The sequence below is a fragment of the Chiloscyllium plagiosum genome, unplaced genomic scaffold (assembly GCF_037043375.1).
Source record: "Chiloscyllium plagiosum isolate Xiang-an unplaced genomic scaffold, Cpla_swu_hap1 HiC_scaffold_38, whole genome shotgun sequence".
In the NCBI taxonomy this organism is placed as follows: Eukaryota; Metazoa; Chordata; class Chondrichthyes; order Orectolobiformes; family Hemiscylliidae; genus Chiloscyllium; species Chiloscyllium plagiosum.
Window position 1 is genome coordinate 23,077,854 of NW_028270176.1, and position 25,790 is coordinate 23,103,643.

General features: G+C 43.7%; 1 protein-coding gene across 7 annotated transcripts in view; it reads left to right on the forward strand.

Annotated features, from left to right (window-relative positions):
- LOC122544179 (uncharacterized) overlaps nt 1-25,790 on the forward strand; it is a 56,177-nt gene that overhangs the window by 15,504 nt on the left and 14,883 nt on the right. For 5 of the 7 annotated variants that reach the window (XM_043683214.2, XM_043683218.2, XM_043683216.2 and 2 more), the window contains exons 4-10: nt 720-801; nt 962-1,033; nt 5,643-5,717; nt 8,462-8,542; nt 10,542-10,622; nt 17,086-17,151; nt 23,271-23,336. In XM_043683214.2, coding sequence (XP_043539149.2) covers nt 720-801; nt 962-1,033; nt 5,643-5,717; nt 8,462-8,542; nt 10,542-10,622; nt 17,086-17,151; nt 23,271-23,336 — 523 coding nt within the window. The remainder of the gene's footprint in view (nt 1-719; nt 802-961; nt 1,034-5,642; nt 5,718-8,461; nt 8,543-10,541; nt 10,623-17,085; nt 17,152-23,270; nt 23,337-25,790) is intronic. The other 2 variants (XM_043683215.2, XM_087981035.1) reach the window with 2 other exon arrangements.

Here is a 25,790-nt window from a genome sequence, read left to right on the forward strand (position 1 = left end):
TCTGGAGCAGGTGGAACTTGAACATCAGCCTCCAATCCAGGAGTAGGGTTATTGCCACTGTACCACAGAAGGGCCTATGCTAGTATTTCTTTATTTAGCTTACTTTTCTAATCAACATGTTCAGAGATGTTGTTACACTCCTCTAGAGCAGGTAGGTCTTAAAGCCTCCCAGTCCGGTGTAGGGATACCACCACTGTACCACAAGTGGACTATTTGCTAGCTTTGTATTCCAGATTTTTTTTAAAAATCGAATTCATCTGCCACTATGGGATTTGAACCTAGGGCAGAAAAGAATCGTTCCTGACCCAGAACAATAAACTGGAGCTCAGGATTAGATTAGAATCCCTACAGTACGGAACCAGGCCCTTTGGCCCAACGAGTCCACACCGACCCTCCGAGGAGCAACCCACCAAGCCCCATTCCCCTACATTTACCCGTGACTAATGCACCTATGGGCAATTGAGCACGGCCAATTCACCTAACCAGCACATCTTTGGATCGTGGGAGGAAACCAGAGCACCCAGACATGGGGAGAATGTGCAAACTCCACACAGACAGTTGCCCAAAGCGGGAATTGAACTCGGGTCCCTGGCGCTGTGAGGCAGCAGCGCTAACCACTGAACCACCATCCCACCCAATTATTAACCACTACTGCAGCACCACCTCATTCACCTAAATGGTGTCACCTTGATCTGTAATGCAATGAACTTCTTTTGCAGATCATACCAGTTCAAAGGATAGCAAAGGATACTCAGGATGGAGTATATGGCTTTTGGCGATACTCGCACCATGTCTAATGATGTAAGTAACTCCAACTGGATTCAATCTACACAGTAAAATTTAATGGTGCTCCCTACTCAAAACAGCACTTTCAGGTCAACACAAAAAGCTCACCCGTAATTGTGTTGAAATGTTTTAACGTGGGAAAGGTATTTAAGCTGCGTCGTTCTGATTGTTGCAGATGCTGTGTGGTCTTCACCAGGAACAGAATAAGCTGTTGTGATCAGCAATGCTCCTGCTCGTTCCTCAGCAGGTGAGAGTCACGTTTCTTCAGAAGCTTGCTGTAGAATTTCAGCTCATGAGTTCAATCAGAGTGGGCAGACACCATGTTAGAGAAACACGCCAAAATTTCAAAAAAGCGAGAATGTGCAATAAGATCTGGGTGTCCTTGTATACCAGCCGCTGAGAGTAGGCATTGCAGCTACAGCAGGCAATGAGCAAGGCAAATGGTATGATAGCCTTCATAGCGAGAGGACTAGAGTGCAGGAGCATGGATCTGGATTAGACTGGTGCTGGGAAAGCGCAGCAGGTCAGGCAGCATCCGAGGAGCAGGAAAATCAACCTTTCGGGCAAAAGCCCTTCATCAGAAATGAGGCAGGGAGCCTCCAGGGTGGAGAGATAAATGGGAGGGGGGGGTGGGGCTGGGAGAATGTAGCCAAGAGTACAATGGGTGGATGGAGGTGGGGGTGAAGGTGATAGGCTGGAGAGGAGGGTGGAGCAGATAGTTGGGAAGGAAGATTGGCAGGTAGGACAGATCATGAGGATGGTGCTGAGTTGGCAGTTTGGAACTGGGGTAAACTGGGAGGGGGAGGGGAAATGAGGTGAGTCTGTTTCAGGACATGGTTGAAGAGCTGTAGGGCAGAGGAGATGACTTGGGGGTTGCAGTAATCCTTGTAGAGAGCAGAGCATAGCTTCTTCAAGGTAGGCATCCTTGCAAAAGCCTTGCTGCTATTGTACAGTACCTTTGTGAGATCACAGCTGGAATACTCTGTGCAGTTTTGTCTTGTTTATCTGAGGAAGACTGTTCTTGCTGGAGAGAGAGTGCAGCAAAGTAATAACAGGCTAATTCTTGGGATGGCAGGACTGATGTTTGAGGAGAGGTTGAATTGGTTAGGATTTTCATCGCTGGAGTTCAGAAGAATGAGGAAGGAGATATAAACAAATAAAATTGTAACAAGACCAGATATTGTAAAACTTGAAAGGGTTCAGAAAAGACTTACACGGATTTGCCAGGGTCGGAGGGTTTGAGCTACAGGGAGAGGCTGAATAGGTTGGGCTGCTCTCCCCGGAGCATCGGAGGCTGAGGGGTGACCTTATAGAGGTTTACAAAATCATAGGATAAATAGACAAGGTATTTTTCCTGGGGTGGGTGAGTCCAGAACGAGAGGGCATAGGTTTAGGGTGAGAGGGGAAAGATTTAAAAGGGACCTAAGGGGCAACTTTTTCACGCAGAGAGTGGTACGTGTATGGAATGAGCTGCCAGAAGAAGTGGTGGAGGCTGGTACAATTACAGCATTTGAAAGGCAGCTGGATGGATAGGAAGGGTTTGGAAGGATATGGGCCAAGTGCTGGCAAATGGGACGAGGTTAGGTTGGATATCTGGTCGGCATGGACGGGTTGGGCTGAAGGGTCTGTTTTTGTGCTGTCCATCTCCATGACTCTAAGACGAGACAGGAAGGATGGTCCCAGTGACAGGGGAGTTCAGAACCAGGGGGCTGCTGTCCCATAACACGGGGTAAATAATTTTGGAGAAATCGCTTTACCCAGAGAGTGGTGAGCCTGTGGAATTCTCTATCACAGAAAGCAGCCAACTATTACACAATTTTCAGGAGGAGTAGGATATAAGAGGTTAAGTGGATCAAAGGGTATAGGGAGAAAGTGGGAGCAGACCTTGGAGTTGGATGATTAGCAATGATCTTAATGAATAGCTCAAAGGGCCGAATGGCCTACTCCTGCTCCTCTTTTCTATGTTTCTATGAGTGTTTTACCAAATATTATGTCAGTGCAAAGATATTGGAAAGAGTAATTTGCAGAGAAACCAGTCTATTCAATCTGACTGGGTCATGCTAACATTCATATTTCATCAGAATCTCTGCACCATCTCATATACTTAGCCAAAATCTCTTCAACACATCTGGAGGCTGATACAGTTACAACATTTAAAAGGCCTCTGGTGGGTATATGAATAGGAAGGGTTTAGAGGGACTAGCGCTAGCAAATGGGACTAGATTAATTTAAGATATCTGGTTGGCATAGACAAGTTGGATCAAAGGGTCTGTTTCTGTGCTGTACATCTCTATGACTCTATGACTCTAAATCAGTGCTATTCTCGCCCCCAACCTCTCTGTTCTGCCACTGGTTTCGATCATGGAATTGTTGTGAAAGTAAATATTTAAGTAAGCATTTCACAAATTGTACTTTCCAACCCCCATTCCACCAGATCTCATCTGAAGTGTCAGCATAAATAAATCTTTATTTACATATTTAGGTAAAAACAATGACTGCAGATGCTGGAAACCAGATTCTGGATTAGTGGTGCTGGAAGTTTGGAACTGGGGTGAGGTAGAAACTTCCAGCTCAGCACTCTCCCCATGACTTGTCCTACTTGCTTATCTTCTTTTCCCCCTATCCACTCCACCCTCCTCCCTGACCTATCACCTCCATCCCCTCCCCCACTCACCTATTGTACTCTATGCTACTTTCTCCCCACCCCCGCCCTCCTCTCATTTATCTCTCCACCCTTCAGCCACTCTGCCTTTATTCCTGATGAAGGGCTTTTGCCCTAAACGTCGATTTTACTGCTTGCATATTTAGGGTCCACTCGCTTTCTTAATGCAAGCAAGGATATTGAGGCAGCAGTGCAAGCGGGCAGCATAGTAACTCAGTGGTTAGCGCTGCTGCCTCACAGCAGCAGAGACCCTGGTTCCCTTCCACCCTTGGGTGACAATCTGTGTGAAGATTGCATGTTCTGCCTCTAGTGTACGTGTGTGTGTGTGTTTCTGTCAGGTGCTGTGGTTTCTTCCCACAATCCAAACATGTGCACATTAAGTGGATTTGCCATGCTAAGTTACCCATTGTGTTCAGGGATGTGTGAAATGTGCATGGGAAATGCAAGGTTACAGAGCTGGGGATGGGTCTGGGTGGGATGTTTTTTGAAGGGTCACTGTGGACCCATTGGGCCGAATGGCCTGTCTCCACCCTGTAGAGATTCTATTTTTAAAAAGTGTGAAATAAATTCACAAGAATCATGCGAGGACTAGGGGCAATAGCCATTGGGGAGAATTAAACATTTCAGGCTTTTACCTCAGCAAAGAGAATCGCCTTCTTATAGAAATCTTTGAAATGATTAGAAAATTTGAGTCTAACACTAGAGAGTATAAATTAACCAAGAATTAATTCAGGAGAGAATTCAAGAGAAATGTCTGTCGGGAGAGTGGTGTAACAAGGAACATAGTACCAATGAAGAGTAATTAAGATGATTAGGATATAAATGGATGCATTTAAGGCGAGTTTACATAAGTACATGATGAGGACTGTGATGGAAAGTAATGATGATGCGGTTTGATGCTATAGGCTTGGCAGAGACAACTGTGCATCATAAACAGGGCCCTCGGCAATTTCGTATGCAGTTAGTTCTATGCAATATGTAATTAGAGAGTACTTAGTTTTAACTATCAACTATAAATTGTTGACACTGAGCAATTTAATAATACAGTGAATATATGAATCAATTTTAAATTAAGTTAGTGGTTTTCTGGTTGTTTGAGAACTAATTTCAGGGGAAGGTGCTGCTCAGAATGTAACACAGATACCAGCAGCTTCCAACCAAAGGCAACAACTCTTTCCTTTACATCCATCTGCCGATTGCTCCACAAACTCACGTTCACACTCACACGGACATACACACACACATTCTCACACTTGCACATTCACACACAGACACAGACACACATACATGCGCACACACATACGCGCACACGGAGTCTCTCTCTCTCTCATTCTCACATACACATACACATACACACACACAGAGCACCACTCTCTCCCTCACATACTCATTGCCACACAGACAAACACACACTGTCAACACGCAAATGCATTGACACCTCTTGCACACACACACGCAAGCACACTCTCATTTACACACACTCATGCTTGCGCATGCACACACACGCTAATACATGCAAACACACACACCTACTCACATGAGTACTCACACGCATTCTCTTTGCCACCCATGCTCATACTGACAAACGTACAGCCATGCACACACATACAAACTCACACTGACACACACACACAGTCATGTGTGCGCACACACACATACACACACATAGATCCACAAATTCACACTGACATACACACAACCATTTGCACACACACAGACCCACAAACCCACACTGACACACTCACACTGATGCACACATACACAGACATTTACACTAACACACAAATAGGCACACACACTCACATATACGCACTATACCAATGCTCACAAACACAGACACACGTACAGATACCTACAAATGCATGCAGACACATGCACATAAGCGTACAATCACACACATACACAAAACACACACACACAGACACAAACTGGTGCACACACACACACACATATGCGAATGCATAAACACACACATGCATTCATTCATTAAATAATGAGTAATCAATTGTGTCTATTTCAGTTGTTAAATCTTTAAAGCTACAGTAGATGTAAGTATGGATAATATTTTGTCAGCAATAGTTCCTTTGTTAAACTCTGTCATAAAATTAAATTTGTGGACAATTGCCTTTCATGTGAGCAACACGTATTATCAGACAATAAATGCTGCAAAAGATGCATTTTCTTTCTCCAATAGGTATTTATTCTATTTTTGGGTGTCGTGCTGTAACCGAAAAGCTTCGGACAACATCACTGACAGTGGGGAAAGCGGGTAAGAGGTCCTTTCTCTTTGGGAGAAGGCTATTCTGCTTGTGAAATTAGAATTAGTTCACAGGATGAGCCGAATATCTAGACAAAAATGTTACTCCCTCCCAGGTATGATACTGACAAGCCATCTGAAGCCCAGAGTGGACCCAGTGAGATTTTCTGCCAGGCAAATGTTTTACTGCATGGGTTTGAGCGTCTTGGTTAAAAAAACGCCAGGTGCTCTGAGGGGATGAAAACATTGTAGACACTTGTCCCACTATAGGCAGTGGCTGTCTCTTTCCCTGTTCTGATACCATTAAAGGGGCAATTTAAATTTTATTCTGTTGTTCCAGCTGTAAGATACAATGGTGTCCGATCACTGCAAATTTAGTTTGGGCATAAAACATATGGGCCTTTGTTTGATCAGAGCCTCATCATTCCAATTGTAGATTTTGATAGTTCAGAAGGCGGCCATTCATCCGATTGTGTCTGTTCCACTCTGGAAAGAGCTACCTAATGAGTGCCATTCTCCATAGCCCGCTAAATTCACCACTGTCAAATATGTGCCCACTCTCTTCCTATGGAATCCACCTTCGCCACTCTCCCAGACAGCGCATTCCAAATCCTAACAACTCTCTGAGCAAAAACATTTAGACAGGTAGATGGATAGGAAAGGTTTAGAGGGATATGGGCCAACTGCAAGCAAATGGGACCAGTTCAGTTTGGGATTGCTGCTCGGCATGGATGGGTTGGACCGAAGGGTCTGTTTCTGTGCTGTATGACTCTATCACTCTGAGTTTCTCCTCACCTCACTCCGAGCTCTCTCGCTGACAATCTTGAAATTGCAACCCCTACATACCGACTAATGGGAACAGAATATCCTACTTTACCCTGTTGAAATAATTTTGAACACCTCAGTAAGAGTACCCCACCCATTACTAGAGGTCAAAGTTTCATTTGGGGAGAAATTGCACATGTTTATCTAATTTTTGGTTGCTGAAGTCATTACTGTGCTGTTCAAACACTCCAAGTCTTTTTGTTTCAATACATCTATTTCAACCCTCCCTCTGCCTCTACAAAACCACACTTCCTTTGTACTCTTACTTCCTGCCAACTTGTTCCCACTGTCATGTCACTTTTCTCACGATTTCTCTAATTGTAGTTTGTTTTCAGATGCAATCTTCTGCCTCTGTCACTATCCATCCCAGTTGCTCAGTTTGAAATTTGTTTTCTAATCCTTATCTGGCTTCCTTTATACGAATTACATGACTGCTGTACAGAATATATTTACCTGCACCCCAACATTTCAATTAATTGATTGCGAGAGAATCTAGGACCAGAGGGCACAGTCTCTGAAGAAGGGGTCGCACATTTCAGATGAGTTGAGTTGATTTGATTTATTATTGTCACGTGTGCAGTGAAAAGTGTTGTTTTGCATGCTGTCTAGGCAGATTGTACAACGCAAAGCGCATCAGGGTAACAGAACAGAGTGCAGAATACAGTGTTAAAGCTACAGAGAAGATGCAGAGAGAGAGAGAGGGGTCAGAATTAACATTTGAGATGTCCATTCAAACGTTTGATTACAACGGGGATCAAGCTGTTCTTGAATCTGTTTGTACGCGTACACAAGCTTTTCTATCTTCTGCCCGACAGAAGAGGATGGAACAGAGTAAAACCTGGGGGAAGGGTCTTTGATTGTGTTGGTTGCTTCCTGAGACAGCAGGATGTATAGATGGAGTCAGTGGATAGGAGGCTGGTTTGCATGATCACAAACTCTCTGTAGTTTCTTGCAGTCTTGGGAAGAATGGATGCCACACCACACCGTGATGCATCAGAGAGGATGCTTTCTGTGGTGCATCCATAAAGGTTCGTCCAGAATCTTTATGGACCTGCTGAATTTCTTTAGCTCCTGAGGGAGTAGAGGCATTAATGTGCTTCCTTGACCATCGTGTCAGTATGGGTGAACCAGGACAATCGTTGGTGATCATCAGTCTCAGGAACCTGACACTCTCGACTATCTCCACCTTGGCACCATTGATCCAGAAAGGGTACGCTTTCCTACTCTGGTTCCTGAAGTCAATGACCAGCTCCTTCATTTTGCTGACATTGATGGATGGATTGTTGTCTTTACACCATGCTGTTAAGCCTCCATCTCTTTCTTGTACTCTGTCTCCTCATTGTCTGACATCTGGCGTTACAGTGGTGTTTCTCCTCTCAGAAAGAAGTGCAATTCTTTACCATATCGGGCTAACAAGGCTGAGTCATTAAGTATATTCAAGGCTGAAATAGACAGATTATTAATCATTAAGTGGAATCAAGGGTTATGGGGAAATTGCAGGAAAGTGGAGTTGAGGGTTATCAGATCGATCATGATATCATTGAATGGCAGAGCGGACGCAATGGGCTGAATGGCCTTATTCTGTTCCTATGTTTTATGCATCATGTTTCCTTGTTTATCTTGTGTCTGCATAAAGTAAGAAATTGTCTGGGGCAAAAGTGGCGGTATCAGGCAGCATGCAATGAATGATTGTCACATTCCACAATACTCAGATGTGATTATTAGCAGATGTGGAGGTGCCGATGTTGGACTGAGGTGGTCAAAGTTAAAAATCACACAACACCAGGTTATAGCCCAATAGGTTTCGGGAATGCAATTTGAAAGAAATTATTTGCAGAAGCACAGAGCATTTTAAGGTACGAATGAAGACCTTTTGTGCTCAGTCTGTCAAAGATGAGGAATAACAAGATGTATGTTCCTCTATTTAACAGCAATCTTGCAGGCACTTGGATGGCATGTTGTTCCGCAAGACTGAAAAAGGAGTGTGACTCACCTTGCATTGAGGAACCCAGGTAAAACCTACTTAAACAGCAATAAACTTTGAACCTGTCGGTGTGTATGCAGAGATTACGAAATGACATATTCAGAATTCTGAATGTTGCAGCCCGCCATTCCATTTGGAACATCTGCAATGTTTTCACCCATTCACATAAATGCATTTGGAGAATACAAGCTAAATGGGAGTCTCAAAGAAAAATGTAAAGCATTCAGCAGCTCATGCAGCTCCTTGTTAAGGTAATTGACAAATCTGAGTGCTACTGCACAGTCATCAACTGAAGCGTTAAACATTGTTTTAGTTTCCACGGTTGCTGTGTTGAGTTTGGAGTATCTTCTACTTTTGATTCCATCTTTATAAAGCATTTCAACAATTCCCATGCTTTTGCATCACTCACCATTTGTGAACTGCACATTGTACTGAGTGGAGCTTTCAATCATTTTGAGAGATTTATCAAACTATAGTTTGGCGAACTTAATTGGAGCCTTTCTTGATGACATTCTTTCCTGTTGAGCCAAATCCACACTTGCCTATGCATTTCCAAGAGTGTTTATATATTATTTTTATTTTTTTGTGTCAAGCGTACTCCAGTACAAAAGTACAGTGAAAGGTTTTCCGTGTCACCACAGACAGCACTATGTTAGTGTTACAACACAGGAGAAACTCTCCTGCTTAGTGTAACCAGCAACACAGAAAAGATTTATCCCATGCAGTAATCTGTGGAAATTCGAGAGTTCAAGAACTATTTAAAGTAAAAATTAACAACTTTATTTCTTGAAGTATAACAGAGAGTAATTAAATAACGACAATATACAATTTCATCCTCTAACCTATCTTTTACTTTCTCCTCGATAATACTAATCTGATAAAACCCCCAATTAAGTTTTGCAAAACAAAACTTCTTTTCTCAAAATCAGGCAGCTTTCAGTTTTCTCTGAATTCCTGTCTTCATTTCTTCTTCTTGGGGATTCAGTTTCACAGGTTACTGATCAATAAAGGTACCTTTTAAGAGAGCTATTTTTCAGGCAGTCATTTTACATGCTAGTGACTTGGCAGTTCTCATCTCAACTGTTCAATTTTCCCCAGTCTTAGACTCCCAAAGCATCGGATTGTGTCATTGGCTTTTAAGATTGTCAATATACTAAATTCCAACTGGATTGGAGTTTGATATTTTTTGGGGTATAATTTAAACTGATTGGCCTAATTCGAGTCTGTTTTGTCGTTTCCAGGCAACCAGCTACCCCAGTAGCTGGAGCCCATGTTCTTTTTTCAGAACCCTTAGTGCTGTCAGGTAGCTTTTGCGAGCTTTTAACTCTCTTAAAGGTACAGTACACTCACGCCTTCATAACATTTGGTACAAGTACCTCGGTACAAAAACTCAAGGTAGAAAGAAACAGGAACAAGCTTAAAAGTTTAACATTACAGTCATTCTTAGTTTTAAGTTGAAAAATAAAGAAATAAAGTCCAAAGTTCCAACATTGCAGGCTTTCTTAAGTGCTTAGCTTGATTGGGATGGCAGATTTCAAGTGGGAAATTAATACTGGGGACTTGGACCTGAGCATTTCATTCATTTTGTAAAAAGCTTTGAGGACACTCTACCAGTGAATAATCAGCAGTCACCTCCACGTCTGTTCCCAATCGGGTTGCTGGACCTGGACAAATGCATTTGCCATTTTCTGTTTGTATACAAATAGCCTTGACAAGTTACAATTTCCAGACTGCCCCTGCCATGATAATTGGCTTCATTCGTCTGAATACTGAACATGTTTATTTCCTTCACCTCGAATCACAGAAAGAGGCCAAATGGCCCATCGTGTCTGTACTGGCTCCTGAGAGAGTTACCCAGACAGTCCCATTCCCCATCCCTACCTCCGTGTCCTTCCAAATCCATCACTTTCCATCAGTTCTCTGAACACATGCCAGAGCGAATGTTGTAACACTGTAAGTTTATCCACCTTCAAGTAGTGTATAAGTCGAGAACAAGGACTGTGCACTGACCATCTATTCCCACGCAGGACCCTGAGTGGCCTTTCCCTGTCTTGCTGCAGCAGTGTGATAGGAGAGAAGAATGAATTCCAGGATGAAACGAAAACTGAGTAAGTTTTAACATTGGCGCAAAAATGTGTCATTTGATTCAGTGTGAACTGTCAAAAATACACTTAATACTAAATCGTTTGCTGTCACCTCACTGTAGAAAGATTTTTTTTCCTGTTTGATGTCATTTTTATTCATTCGAAGGCTAGCTGTGACTGATTTTATTGCACATTCCTAATTGCCCTGAAAGACCTGGTGTTAAATGGTCTTGCTCTGGTGCAATCTAATAGATGTTCAAAGCAGGGACAAGAGTGGGGTCCCAGTTTTCACACCCAGAGCCAGTAAAGGAACAACTATATAGTCCTGATTCAGCTAGTATGTGGTTTGGAGGGGATCAGATGGTGGTGTTCCAATGTATCTGCTGCCTTTAGCTTTCTAGACAGTAGTGGCTGCTGATTTGGAAAGTCTTTGAAGGTCTGTGCCTCACAAATCTTCCCTAATGTCAATTACTTCGACCTGACCTGCCCCTATGTTTCTTTAAAATCTTAGAATCCCTATAGCGCAGAAGCCATTCAGCCCATTCATTTTGCACTGACCTTCTGAAGAGCATCATGCCCAGACTCATCACCCCATCTCTGTAACCCTGTATTAATCATGGTTAACCCATCCCTGTGCACTATGGGAGAGTTTAGCATGGCCAATCCACCCTAACCTGCACATCCCTGGACACTATGGGACAATTTAGCATGGCCAATCCATCCTAACCTGCACATCCCTGGACACTATGGGACAATTTAGCATGGCCAATCCACCCTAACCTGCACATCCCTGGGCACTATGGGACAATTTAGCATGGCCAATCCATCCTAACCTGCACATCCCTGAACACTATGGGACAATTTAGCACAGTCAATCCATCCTAACCTGCACATCCCTGAACACTTTGGGACAATTTAGCATGGCCAATCCATCCTAACCTGCACATCTCTGGACACTATGGGACAATTTAGCACGGTCAATCCATCCTAACCTGCACATCCCTGGGCACTATGGAACAATTTAGCATGGCCAATCCACCCTAACCTGCACATCCCTGGGCACTATGGGACAATTTAGCATGGCCAATCCACCCTAACCTGCACATCCCTGGGCACTATGGACAATTTAGCATGGCCAATCCACCCTAACCTGCACATCCCTGGGCACTATGGGACAATTTAGCTTGGCCAATCCACCCTAACCTCCTGTGGGCAGCACGGTGGCACAGTGGTAAGCACTGCTGCCTCACAGCGCCAGAGATCCGGGTTCAATTCCCGCCTCAGGCGACTCTCTGTGTGGAGTTTGCACATTCTCCCCGTGTCTGCGTGGGTTTCCTCCGGGTGCTCCGGTTTCCTCCCACAGTTCAAAAATGTGCAGGTTAGGTGAATTGGCCAGACTAAACTTGCCCTTGGTGTTCGGTGAAGGGGTAAATGTAGGGGAATGGGTCTGGATGGGTTGCGCTTCGGCGGGTTGGTGTTGACTTGTTGGGCCGAAGGGCCTGTTTCCACACTATAAATAATCTAATCTAATCTTTGGACTGTGGGAGGAAACTGGAGCACCCAGAGGAGACCCACGCAGACACAGGGACAACGTCCAAACTCCACACAGACAATGGAAACAGGTTCACTATTCATAGAATTATCATCAAATCCTTACTGTGTGGAAGCAGGCCATTCAGCCGATCAGGTCTGCCCCAACCCTCCAAAGAGCATCTCACCCACTCCCAGACCCACCCCACTGCCCTTTCCTTGTAACCCTGCATTTCCCACTGCTAACCCACCAAGCCTGCATATCCCTGGGCACTATGGGACAATTTAGCATGGTCAATCCACCCTAACCTGCACATCCCTGGACACTATGGGACAATTTAGCATGGCCAATCCGTCCTAACCTGCACATCCCTGGGGGCACTATGGGCCAACTTAGCATGGCTAATCTACCCAACCCTAGACACAGGGAGAATGTACAAACTCCCACACACAGTCACCTGAGGGTGGAACCAAACCTGAGTCCCTGGTGCTGTGAGGCAGCAGTGCTAACCAGTCAGCCAATATGGCACCCTTTCATGTCGGCACAAAAGGTACTATTGTGTCAGCTTTTAACCATTCCATGTCTCAGTGATTTCCATATTCATATCAGCATATGTAAAACAATTTCCTCTAAATTCTGTCTTGATCTGTTACAGACCACTTTACTTTCATGGGCCCTCATTCTCCACTTTCCCAGAATCAAGAACACTTTCTCTACACCTACCCTATCCATGCCCTTCATAATTTGAAGATTTAGATGAGCCACCACTTCAAGAAAGCATATTAACCCAGGCAGCTTCATCTTTCATCACAGATGTCAGTTCCCAGTTCTGGCATCTTCATTACCACCTCATTTTTGCAGCTTTTCCAGGGAACAATATTTGATTTGCAAAGTGGAGAGCAGACCTAGGTGCAGTACTCCAAGTCTGGCCTAACCCAGGTGCCAAGTCATAGAGCGATACTGCACAAAACATGCCCTTCTGCCCAACTCGCTCGTGCAGACCAGGTTTCCTGAACTGAACTAGTCCCATTTGGCTGTGTTGTAGGGGGTGTTGTCGAACCGAGAGGAGGCACATAGTTCCTTGAAGGTGGAGTCGCAGGTAGACAGGCTGGTGATGAAGGCTTTCGGCACACTTGCCTTCATCAGTCAGAGCACTGAGTACAGGAGTTGGAACATCATGTTGCACCTGCACGAGACAGTGCTGAGGCTACATTTGGAATAATTGGCTCTGATATAACGTGATAGAACATAGAAAAGTACAGCGCAGAAAAGGCCCTTAGGCCCATGACGTTGTGCCGAGAGTTAATCCTAATGCAAAACATAGCAACTTGACCTACACACCCCTCAACTCACTGCTATCCATGTGGATGTCCAGCAGTTGCTTAAATGTTCCCAAGGACTCTGCTTCCACCACCACGGCTGGCAATGCATTCCATGCATTCACAACTCTCTGCGTAAAGAACCTTCCTCTGACTTCTCCTTTGTACCTTCCTCCTAATATCTTCAAACTATGACTCCTCGTACCAGTCAATCCTGCCCTGGGGAAAAGTCTCTGGCTATTGACTGTATCTATTCCTCTCATAATTTTGTACACCTCGATCAGTTCTCCTCTCTTCCTCCTTCTCTCCAGAGAGAAAAGTCCAAGCTTATTCAACCTTTCTTCATACGGCAAGCCCTCCAGTCCAGGCAGCATCCTGGTAAACCTTCTTTGCACCCTCTCCAAAGCCTCTGTACCTTTCCGATAGTAGGACGACCAGAACTGGACACAATATTCCAAGTGTGGTCTCACCAGGGACTTGTAGAGCTGCAGCAAAACCTTGAGGCTGTTAAACTCGATCCCCCTGTTAATGAAAGTCAAAACACCATATGCTTTCTTAACAACACTCTTGTGCGATCTCGTGTTGTAAGAAAATTAATGGGACTGGAATCGCGTTATAGCCAACACAGTTCGTGTTCTACAAATAATGGTCTAAATTCTTCAATTGCCATAAATCTAATTGTGCTGAAGAAACATGGGTTATAGCAGAACTTGTACTGTGCATCATTCTAATCGCCCTGTTGTAGGAAGGATATTATTAAACTGGAAAGGGTGCGATAAAGGTTTTGGCCCACAAATCTTTATACTTTTCCTAACCAGGCATACCTATCCAAATGTCTTTTAAATTTTGTAATTGTACCATCATCTACCACTCCTTTCAGCAGCTCGTTCCATGTAGGCATCACCCTGTGAGTGAAAAGTTTGCCCCTCAGGTCCCTTTTAAATATTTCCCCTCTCACCTTAAACTGCTATCCTCTAGTTTTAGACTCCCTGACCCTTGGAAAAGCACTTTGGCTATTCAACTTAGCGGTACCCCTCGCGATTTTATAAATGTCTATTAGGTCACCCCTCAGCCTCTTACATTCCAGGGAAAAAAAGGTCTCAGCTTTTCCAGCCTCTCCTTTTAACTCAAACCCTCTGCCATTCGAGTGTAATGTAAATTCTCAGCAGCTCTACTCCATTAGAAATGAACCCCCATTGCATTGTATTTTGTTAATAATCAAACACCCAGTGTGATTTAATTTGAAAATTTCAACCACATCCCTTCCATGCACAGTCCAAGTCATTTAAATATAAGCTAAACCAATGTGGGATCCTAGCTTGATATTGAGCTGCCAGAGAAAGTGGTAGAGATGGGTACAATTACAGCATTTAAAGGATATTTGGACAGGCACATGGATAGTTAAGGTTTAGAGGGATATGGGCTAAATGTCAGCAAATGGGACGAGTTCAGGTTAGGAAACCTGGTCTGCATGGACCATTTGGGCCAAATGGCCTATTTTTTACGCTGTATGACTCTGTGACTGACCTGACTGAATCTGTGCGTCTATCTCACCTTAAACTGATCTCCCCAGTTCCTCATTGAAGTGCAAGCTTAGATCATGAGCGAGAGTGCTAAAATGGAGTTGAACTTGAAATCTCATTCGACCAAGGGGACACTATATTACACTGGATTCACTGTCCACCATAGATAGTCCATGAATTTACAAGGATGTTGATGGGGTTGAATGGATTTGAGGGATGGGAGAGACTGAATAGGCGAAGATCACTTTCCCTGGAGTGTCGGAGGCTGGGATTTATAACATCATGAGGGGTGAATGGACATGGTCTTTTTTTCCCCAGGGTATAGGAGTCCAAACTATGAGAGGTGAGAGAGGAAAGAATTAAAAGGGACCTGAGGGGGCACTTTTTCATGCAGAGGGTGGTACATGTGGGCGGCACGGTGGCACAGTGGTTAGCACTGCTGCCTCGCAGCGCCAGAGACCCGGGTTCAATTCCCGACTCAGGCGACTGACTGTGTGGAGTTTGCACGTTCTCCCCGTGTCTGCGTGGGTTTCCTCCGGGTGCTCCGGTTTCCTCCCACAGTCCAAAGATGTGCAGGTTAGGTGAATTGGCCATACTAAATTGCCCGTAGTGTTAGGTAAGGGGTAAATGTAGGGGTATGGGTGGGTTTCGCTTCGGCGGGTCGGTGTGGATTTGTTGGGCCGAAGGGCCTGTTTCCACACTGTAATCTAATCTATGTATGGAATGAGCTGCCAGAGAAAGTGGTGGAGACTGTTACAATTACAGCATTTAAAAGATCTGGATGGGGAGATGAACAGGAAGGGTTTAGAGGGATATGGCCGGTGCTGGCAAATGTGACTAGGTCAGATTGGGACGTCTGGTCGGTGTGGACAAATTGGACCGAAGGGTCTGCATCTGTGCTGTACATCTCTCTGAGCGCATGACTGTCCTGTTTTGAATAGGAATGTAAAATTTATCGTCTTCCAGTCCTCTGTTGCCGTCACGTTATACAGAAAGGTTGAAGAATTCTGATCATCATTAGTTTGTTTGTTAACTTCTGGTGCACGTCAGCCAGTTAGGAATGACATCTGACCCACCAGCACTGCTAACCTTTATTTTTATCCTATCCACTGTCTCTACCACCTCATCCTTTACAGTAACGGTAACCACATTCTCCTCTTTCATGAAGGCAACAAAAGCACTCACTTAGAACCTCAGCCATTCCTTCTTTGTCTCCAAGAAGATTCACATTGCTTGCTAATTTGTAAATCCTTTCCTGAGCATTTTTGTACCTTCACTTTACACTACGGTGGCTCAGTGGTTAGCACTGCTACTTCACAGCACCAGGAACTCAGGTTCGATCCCGCCCTTGAGCGACTATCTGCGTGAAGTTTGCACATTCTCCCCGTGTATACGTGGGTTTCCTACGGGTGCTCCGGTTTCCTTCCACTGTTCAAAGATGTGCAGGTTAGGGTGGACTAACCATGCTAAATTGCCCATAGTGTCCAGGGATGTGCAGGTTAGGGTGGGTTGGCCATTGTGTCCAGGGATGTGCAGGTTAGGGTGGATTGGCCATGCTAAATTGTCTCATTGTGTCAAGGGATGTGCAGGTTAGGGTGGATTGGCCATGCTAAATTGTTTCATTGTGTCAAGGGATGTGCAGGTTAAGGTGGATTGGCCATGCCAAATTACCCATAGTGCCCAGGGATGTGTAGGTTAAGGTGGATTGGCCATGCCAAATTACCCATAGTGTCAAGGGATGTGCAGGTTAAGGTGGATTGACCATGCTAAATTGCCCATAGTGTCCAGGGATGTGCAGGATAGGGTGGATTGGCCATGCTAAATTGCCCTGTGGTCCAGTGATATGCGGGTTAGGGTGGATTAGCCATGATTAATGTGGGGTAATGGGGATGGGGTAGGGTGGTGAGTTTGGGTGTGATGCTGTCCGGACAGGCAGTGTGGACAGGATGGGCCGAATGGCTTGCTTCCACACTGTAGACCTGTGAAATTTTATTTGTGAAAATACTGATTGTATTTTTCATTTCTTCCTTTGCTTGGCTGACTATTGCTGTGGAAAGTGACATTGATCATGAGCTCCCTTTTCTGAAATGAATAGATCTGGTTTTATTTTCCAGAATTTATCGTGGCATCTTGCTATCTTGCTGTAGCGGCAGGTCACCCAATGGAACAAAGAGGACAAGGTAAAAGTTTACATAATTTGCTTCTTTATTCCTTTTTTACCAAAACTTCTCAATACTTTGGTTTAATAGCCTGGTGTGTGGTAAACTGTGATTGCTGAAGCTGCCTGGACCTGCAGGTCCTGGGCCTCCTCCATTGCCAAAGCCCTAACCACCCAATGCCTGGAGGAAGAATGCCTCATCTTCGGTCCGGGGATCCTGCAACCAAGCGAGATCTCTGTGAATTTCATCAGTTTCCCCATTTCCCTACCTTCGACCTTATCCCAGTCCCGCATTCCAACTCGGCACTGCCCTCTTGACCTGTCCATCATCTTTCTCATCTATCCACTCCACCCCCTTCTCCAACCTATCACCTTCTCCCCCAACGTCATCCACCTAATGCATTCTCAGCTACCTACCCCTCCGCCCCAGCCCCAAACTCCTCCCATTTATCTCTCAGCAACCCCAGCCCTCAAGCCTCATTCCTGATGAAGTGTTTCTGCCCAAAATGTCGATTCTCCTACTCCTCAGATGCTGCCGACCTGCTGTGCTTTTCCAGCACCACATTCTTTGACTCTGATCTCCAGCATCTGTAGTCCTCACTTTCGCCTATCCCTCAGATGCCAAAGCAATTCATCCCATGGGACCCAGAGACATTCACTTTGTGATTCTGCAGAAAATTCTACAGTAGGGAAAAGCTCTGAGGGGAGTACACCCCACTTAAGGAAAAAAAAGACAATTACGCAAAGATGAATGACTAGTCAGGATATGACAAATAAAAAGCACAGAACAACAGAAAGGCTAATCAGGAGGAAGAACGTAGAGTGACAGGTGGCTTGCTAGAAATGTAAAACTGGTTAGCGAGAGTTTCTGCAAATACCTAAAAAGGAGGTTGCAGGTGGATATAGATAGGTTCAGCGACTGTCAAGATGGAGTATAATATGGGGAAATGCAAAGTTATTTATTTTAGCAGGGAGAACGCAATAACAAAGTCTAATTTGAATGAACCACGTGTGTAGAATTCTAAGGTGCTGACAGATCTAGCATAGGAATCACAAAATGTTATTCTGCAGATACAACAAGTAAATAATAAAGCTACCGGAATGCTATCCTTTACTATGTCATGCTTCAGTAATAGGGCATTGTTGGGACTATACCGTGAATACTGAATGCGGTTTTGGTCTCTTTATTTCAGGAAATTTATAAATGCATTGGAGTCATTTTGATTTTGATTTGATTTATTACTGTCACATACCGAGATACAGTGAAAAGTATTTTTGGTGTTGTAGTCAGACAGTTAATACCTTACATAGGTACATCAGGGTAATAGAACAGAGTGCAGAATACAGTGTTACAGCTGCAGAGAAGGTGCAGAGGTGGTTTCCAGCATCTGCAGTCATTGTTTTTACCCCGCAGAGAAAAATCAACTCTATTGAATGCGAGGTCTGTTCAAAAGTCTGATAACAGCAGGAAAGAAGCCGTCCTTGAATCTATTCATATGCATTTTCAACCTTTTCTGTCATCTGACCGATCAAAGAGAGTGGAAGAGATTGTAACCGGGATGGGAGGGATCTTCGATGAAATTGGTTGCTTTCCTGAGGTAGCAGGAAGTGTAGAGAGAGTCAGTGGACAGAAGGCTGTTAGTGAGATAGACCGGGCTGCGTGAACAGCTCTCTGAAATTTCTTGTGATCTTGGGCAGAGCAGTTGACAAACCAAGCTGTAACGCATCTGGATAGGGGGGGTCATGCATAATTTCCTTCGCTTTCTGAAGAGGTTTCACTGGCTCAATATCTGAACGAAGTGGGTTGTCTTAGAAGGAAAAGTTGAACAAATTAGGTTCCTTCAATCCAGTGCTGCAGAGAGTGAGGAGTGAGTTGATTGGGGGATGTAAGATCTTGACAGGAGGGAATAGAAGTGATGTTTCCTTTTGTGGGCAAGTCCAGAACTATGGAGTACTTCTTAAAACCAGGACTTGTCCTTTTAGGATGGAGATGTGGTGAAATATTTTATAGGCTCAGAACATATTTTTAAAGCAAAAGTAGATAGATTTTTGTCAGGCAATGGATTCTAAAGGTTATTGGTCATTGATGTGAATATGAAATTTGGAATACAAGCAAATCATCTTATTCAATGACGCATATTTACCCAGGTATAAATTGGTGTTTAGCAATGGTCATCCCTCACCTGTTATCAATGGCAATCGATATTTGAGATTTCCCAAGTTCTTTTTTTATAAACATCATACATAGGAGCCAGAGGAGGCTATTCAGCCCTTTAGCCCCAGCCTATTATTCTAGATCACGGTTGTTTTTCTACCTCAATTCCTCCAATCTCTAAAAAAATCCCTTGATGTCACTCGCATTCCCAATTAATCCCTGTCACGGTCAGACTTGATGACTGAGATTTCACAGTGCTTCCGGGCAAGAGAGTCTCACGGGTTCATCATCTTCTGGGCCTCACCCCTAAACGGCTTCTTCCTTATTCAGACACCGTGTCCCCTTGTTTTAATCTCCCGGTCACAGGGAGCATCCTCTCTGTACCCACCCTCTGGAATAATATTAAAAATGTTGTTGCCTCAATGGGATAACCTCTCATTCTTCTAAACTTGAAGGAAGATAGGCCCAGTCCCCTCATTCTCTCTGGGATGGCTGGCTAGCTGTTACCTATGGGGATGAAAGCTGGATGGAATAACTCAATACGTGACCTACCCATGGATTGATAGAAGTGAAGCTAGACATTATAACTTATTTAATACTCACTGCAAAATGAAATACATTAGAGGTCTCAAGAGTATCCAAATATTGATTCAGGAAGTCGGGTTTTATTGGCCTAATCTCAAACTAGCAATGTGGCATTGGCACGATATGGTATGGGCAATATGCTGTGGAGCCCAAATCAATACAAATAGGGAGGCGACGCCCCAGTGGTATTATCGCTCGACTACTAATCCAGAAACTCAGCTAATGCACTGGGGACCTGGGCACAAATCCTGCCATGGCAGATGGTGGATATTCAGTCTTAATAAATATCTGGAGTTATGGATCTCATGACGACCATGAATCCAATGTTGATTATTGAAGAAGCCATCTGGTTCACTGATGTCCTTCAGGGAAGGAAACTGCCATCCTTACCTGGTCTGTGACTCCAGAACTACAGCAATATGGTTGACTCTTAACTGCCCTCTGATTAATAAATACTGGCCTATCCAGTGATGTCCCATCCCATTGGTAATTCTTTAAAAAGCTGCGCATGATTTTAGACATAGTTGCATCTCTTATGTTTGTTTTTATAAACACAAAGCCTACGGATTTTAATAAGGATTCATATTAGTATTAGTTCTGGATGTAGGTTTGCTTGCTGAGCTGGAAGGTTCATTTTCAGATGTTTCTTCACCATACTAGGAAACATCATTAGTGAGCCTCTGGATAAGGCACTGGTGATATGGCCCACCTTCTATTTATGTGTTTAGGTTTCCTTAGGTTGGTGATGTCATTTCCTGTGGTTATGCCATTTTCTGTTCTTTTTTTCAGGGTGTGGTAAATGGGATCCAAGTCAATATGTTTGTTGATAGAGTTCTGGTTGGAATGCCATGCTTCTGGGAAATCTCACATGTATCTCTGTTTGGCTTGTCCTAGGATGGATGTGTTGTCCCAGTCGAGTGGTGTCCTTCCTCATCTGTATGTGAGGATACTAGTAAGAGTGGGTCATGTCTTTTTGTGGCTAGTTGATGTTCATGTATCCTGGTGGTCCTGGTGGCTAGTTTTCTGCCTGTTGTCTAATGTAGTATTTGTTACAGTTCTTGCATGGTATTTTGTAAGTGACATAAGTTTTGCTTGTTGTCTGTATAAGATCTTGCAAGTTCATTAGCTGCTGTTTTAGTGTGTTGGTGGGTTTGTGGGCTACCATGAGCCAAGGGGTCTGAATAGTCTGGCAGTCATTTCTGAGCTGTCTTTGATGTAGGGGAGCATGGATAGGGTTTCTGGACATGTTTTGTCTGCTTGTTTGGGTTTGTGGCTGAGAAGCTGGGTACCCGTTCTTTTTGAATACACCGTATAGGTGATTTTCCTCTGCTCTGCATAGTTCCTCTGTGCTGCAGTGTGTGATGGCTCATTGAAATAATGTTCTAATGCAGCTTAATTTGGGGATGTTGGGATGATTAACAGAAGCAATAAGCTGTAAGCTGACAAAGCCCATAGGGAGGGAATTCCAGAATTTTGACCCAGTGACAGTGAAGGAACGTTAATATATTTCCAAGTCAGGATGGCCAGTGTCTTGGTGGGGAACTTGCAGAGCATGGTGTTCCCGTGTATCTGCTGCCTTTGTCCTGGGAGGTGCTGTTTAAGAATCCTGGGCAAGTTTCTGCGGTGCATTTGGTAAATGCTACACACTGCTGCTACAGTGGAGGGATTGGATGTTTATGGATGTGGTGCCAATCAAGTGGGAGCTACTTTCCTGGATGATGTCAAGATTCCTGAGTGTTGTTGGAAGTGTAGTCATCCAAGCAAGCGGAGAGTATTCCATCACATTCATGACTTGCGCCTTGCAGATAATAGACAAGCTTTGGGGTGTCAGGAGATGAGCTACTGTATTACAAACCTCTGACCTGCTCTTGCAGTCATTATATTTACACGGTGAGTCCAGTTCAGTTTCTGGTCAATGGTAACCTCAGGATGTTGATATGGGGGATTCAGTGATGATAATACCATTGGATGACAAGGGGCAAAGGTTAAATTGTCTTTCATTGGAGATGGTCATAATCTGGCATTTGAGTGGCACGCATGTTAGTTGCCACTTGTCAGTCCAAGTCTGGATATTATCTAGATCTTGTTGCATTGGGATTGCTTCAGTACTTGAGGAGTTACTTACAGCAAGGGATCACCAAACAGTGATCAAGAATGGAAGTCTGTGCTGAGTATCCCTAAAGCCAGAGGTACTCAGGCCATTTGTGCTCTCCTTACTGTCCTAATGGAGGAAAGAAAGAGAATGACACACGCGGTCTCATGTGCCTCAGTTTTCCACTGGACTAATCCATTTTTCTGTCACACATGCACTTGAGATGGTTGAGGTTATGATGGCCAGAGACAGGGTAGATAGGAAGAAGCCCTTCTCCTTGATGGAGGGATTAGTGTCAAGAGTGTGGTGCTGGAAAAAGCACACCAGGTCAAGCAGCATCTGAGGAGCAGTAACGTTGGATGTTTCGGGCAACAGCCCTTCATCAGGAGCCTCAGGGGTGGAGAGAGGGAGGTGGGGCTGGGGAGAAGGTAGCTGAGAGTGCAATAGGTGGATGGAGGTGGGGATATAGGTGATAGGTCGGAGGGAAGGATGGAGCAGATAGGTAGGAAGGAAGATGAACAGGTGGATGGGTCATGAGGATGTGCTGAGCTGGAAGGTTGGAACTGGGTTAAGGTGGGAGGGAGGGGAAATGAAGAAACTGGTGAAGTCCACATTGATGCCATGGGGTTGGAGGATCCTGAGGTGGAAGATGAGGTGTTCTTCCTCCAGGCGTCAGGTGGGAAGGGAGTGGCGGTGGAGGAGGCCCAGGACCTGCATGTCCTTGGCAGAGGGGGAGGGGGAGTTAAAGTGTTCGGCCATGGGGCGATTGGTGAGGGTGTCCCCGGAAATGTTCTCTGACCAGGAGCTATAGATTTAAGGTAAGAAGCATGAATGTGAGGAAAACCTTTCTCACCCAGAGGGTAGTGGGAATGTGGAATTCACTGCCTGTAAGAGTGGGAGAGGCAGAAGAAGAATTTTGATGTGCACTTGTGATGCCAAGGCAAGCCGTGCATTTGGCCAAGTGTTGGAAAATAGGAGCAGAATAGTTCGGTGGCTGTTTTTGACTGGTGCAGACTCGATGGGCCAAAGGGCCTTTTTCTGTGCTCTAGACCTCTGTAACTTAGGAGGCTGAATGATTTAGACATGAGTGACACTGAACATATTGCGCATCCTTTACAAATCTGTCCAGCTCATGGTCAGAATGTTCCCCATCACTTTCGGAATTTTCTCAGGTTGAAACATTCTTTTTGTGGGTGTTCGTGTGCTTAGTTCAAATGACTGTTGTTTTTCAAGTTGCATGTTTAATATTTGTGGCTGCTTGGCAAAGCCAGCTACACTTGTATCTTTGCTGAAATGTGTGTTTGTTCAGAAGGCATTGCTGTGGTACATGGATGTCTTGCTGCAAAACCAGATTAAAAGATGGTATTGAAACCAGGTGAGTGTCTATAATTTTTTTTTAAAAGACGCTTTAGAAAAGTTGAGTCAGCATCATCACTAATTATAGTTTCAGGTCACTGACTCTTTATGATTGGGTACTATTGTTAGAGGGTAATGTTATTGGGCTTGAAGCGAAAGTTAAGATCCCCTATGCGAAATTACTGATTACTTTCCCTGTGAAATTCATCTGGGCAAAATCTATTAATTTTGTTTGAAATTAAACGTTCAAAAAGACAAACAACTATTACCATATATATGTGAATAATAGTCCAAATCTTTGACTACTTTATAAGACTAAATTTATGGGATTGACTATTACATGGACGCTAATTTTGAGGGGCTGAAATTCGTGCCGCGTCATTAGTAGAAGTCAACTTGATCTCTCAATGATTAAAGAAAGAAAAAAAATTAAACATGGTAATTTTGAAAACCTGGAGCAGAGCGGAACGGACCGGAAGACTAAATCATAAATGTTGATCTATTATCTGTGAAGAGCTAGGATTGACTATTTACATGAGATACCTGGAAAATTCCAGAATTTTTGCCCAACAATATGAGATCGACTTTTACTTGAGTATATACGGTATTAAAATCTTGAACTTTACTGATTATACTTCAGTGAAATGTGGGCTTTTTGTCACAGTTTTTACTTCCAGTTTTTCTGATTTGATTCATATTTTAGTTCCAGTTTATCAACATTTCTTTTGCAACTCTTACTACTGACTGAGGGGGGGGGGTCTCTCTCGTCTCAATAATCCAAATATCAGAGCATTTATGAAAATGAGGCCAATTATGTACATGGATTCAAAAGAATCAGAAAGAGCCATCAACTAGACTTCTTCAACAGACACCAAAATTAGTAATTTATTTTGAAAACTGAACTTATCTGGTAAAGATGCAAAGCTGATTAACGTATAGTTGGAAATATTAAAGTACCCTTCTAAATAATTCAAAACATATAAGCAGAAAAAATTAACTTTCCCGGCAGAGATTAATTTTGCAGAAATAAAAATCAATTTGTTTTTATAATAGTTGTTAAAGAATAGAGGCAGACAACACAGAAACAGACCCTTTGGTACAACTCATCCATGCTGACCAGACATCCCAATCTGACCTAGTTCCATCTGCCAGCATTTGGCCCATACCTCTCTAAACTCTTCCTGTACCCATCAAAGTTTAAATATTGTAACTGTACCCACCTCCACCACTTCCTCAGGCAGCTCCTTCCAAATACGCGCCACTTTCTGTGTTAAAACGTTACCCTACAAGGCCTTTTTAAATCTTTTCCTTCTCACCTTAAACCTATGTCCTCTAGTTTTGATCTACTGCACCCTCGGAAAAAAGGCCTTGGTGATTCACTCTATCCATGTCCCACAGTCCTTAATGGAAGAAAAGATAAGGTTTGAAACATTCAAGATAGCTTTCAGTCAGAGTCCTCGTGCACGTAGATGGAGTATCACTGAACAGAGATGATTGTCACCGGAACCTTCAAATCCATTTCATTCATGAGAGGTCATGCGAGAACCATCAGGAATAACCTCATCAGAAATGTATGAGAAGCTTTGGCTGCAGTTGAAGTTTTGTGATGATGTTGCTCCTTTAACAAGGTTATGCTGTCCTTGGCTTTTTTCTTTCAGAGTCTGTAAAAGACACGGACTCCGAAAAGTCTAAGTTGAAGGGTTTTCGGGCCAGTTTGATTATAGTTGACAGATACTGCCTCGGGCAACAGGTTTTTAAGTTTTTGGGAAAAAAGCACTTGTACAATCAAAGTGCAGTGGCCAGTTCTCCCAGCTCAGTTTTTCTCTGGTTTAATTTGGTTTATTTTAGCAGAAGTGTTGTGAAGCTGCTGGACCCAAAAAGGCAGGTCCATGCTGGTAATCTCTCTCTGACATCTCTTACAAGTATTTGAAACAGCGTCATTAACTTGGGATCATCAGTTGGGATGTCAGATAGATTGTTAGTCTGTATTCCGTTCTCTTTTGTTTGTGTTACATTCAGCAATCCTGTAAATAAATTCTGTTTTCTTTCAAACTAAGTGGTTTGACCAACTGCATCACTTCTGGAATATCCGCCATACACCTGCTTAAAACAACTAGCAAAGTGAGAGTCTGTGCTACTTTCTTGACATGTTTTGAGGGGGGGTCTGGCCTGGTCTATAACTGGAAAATAAGTACTAAACACTGAAACACTCAAAGTCAGAAACAAAAAAGCCTCACATAGTCAAAGGGGCTTATCAACAGAACGTGTTATGCGCAATTTTCTTTCAAGAGTCATATAATTATAGAGTTGTATACTTTGATTTATCATTGTCACATGCACTGTGTGACAGTGAAAAGTATTGTTTTGCATGCTAAATAGACAAACTATACCATATATAAGTACATCAAAGGATAGAACAGAATGCACAATATAGTGTTACAGCTTAGGTGCGGAGCTAGATCAACCTTAATAT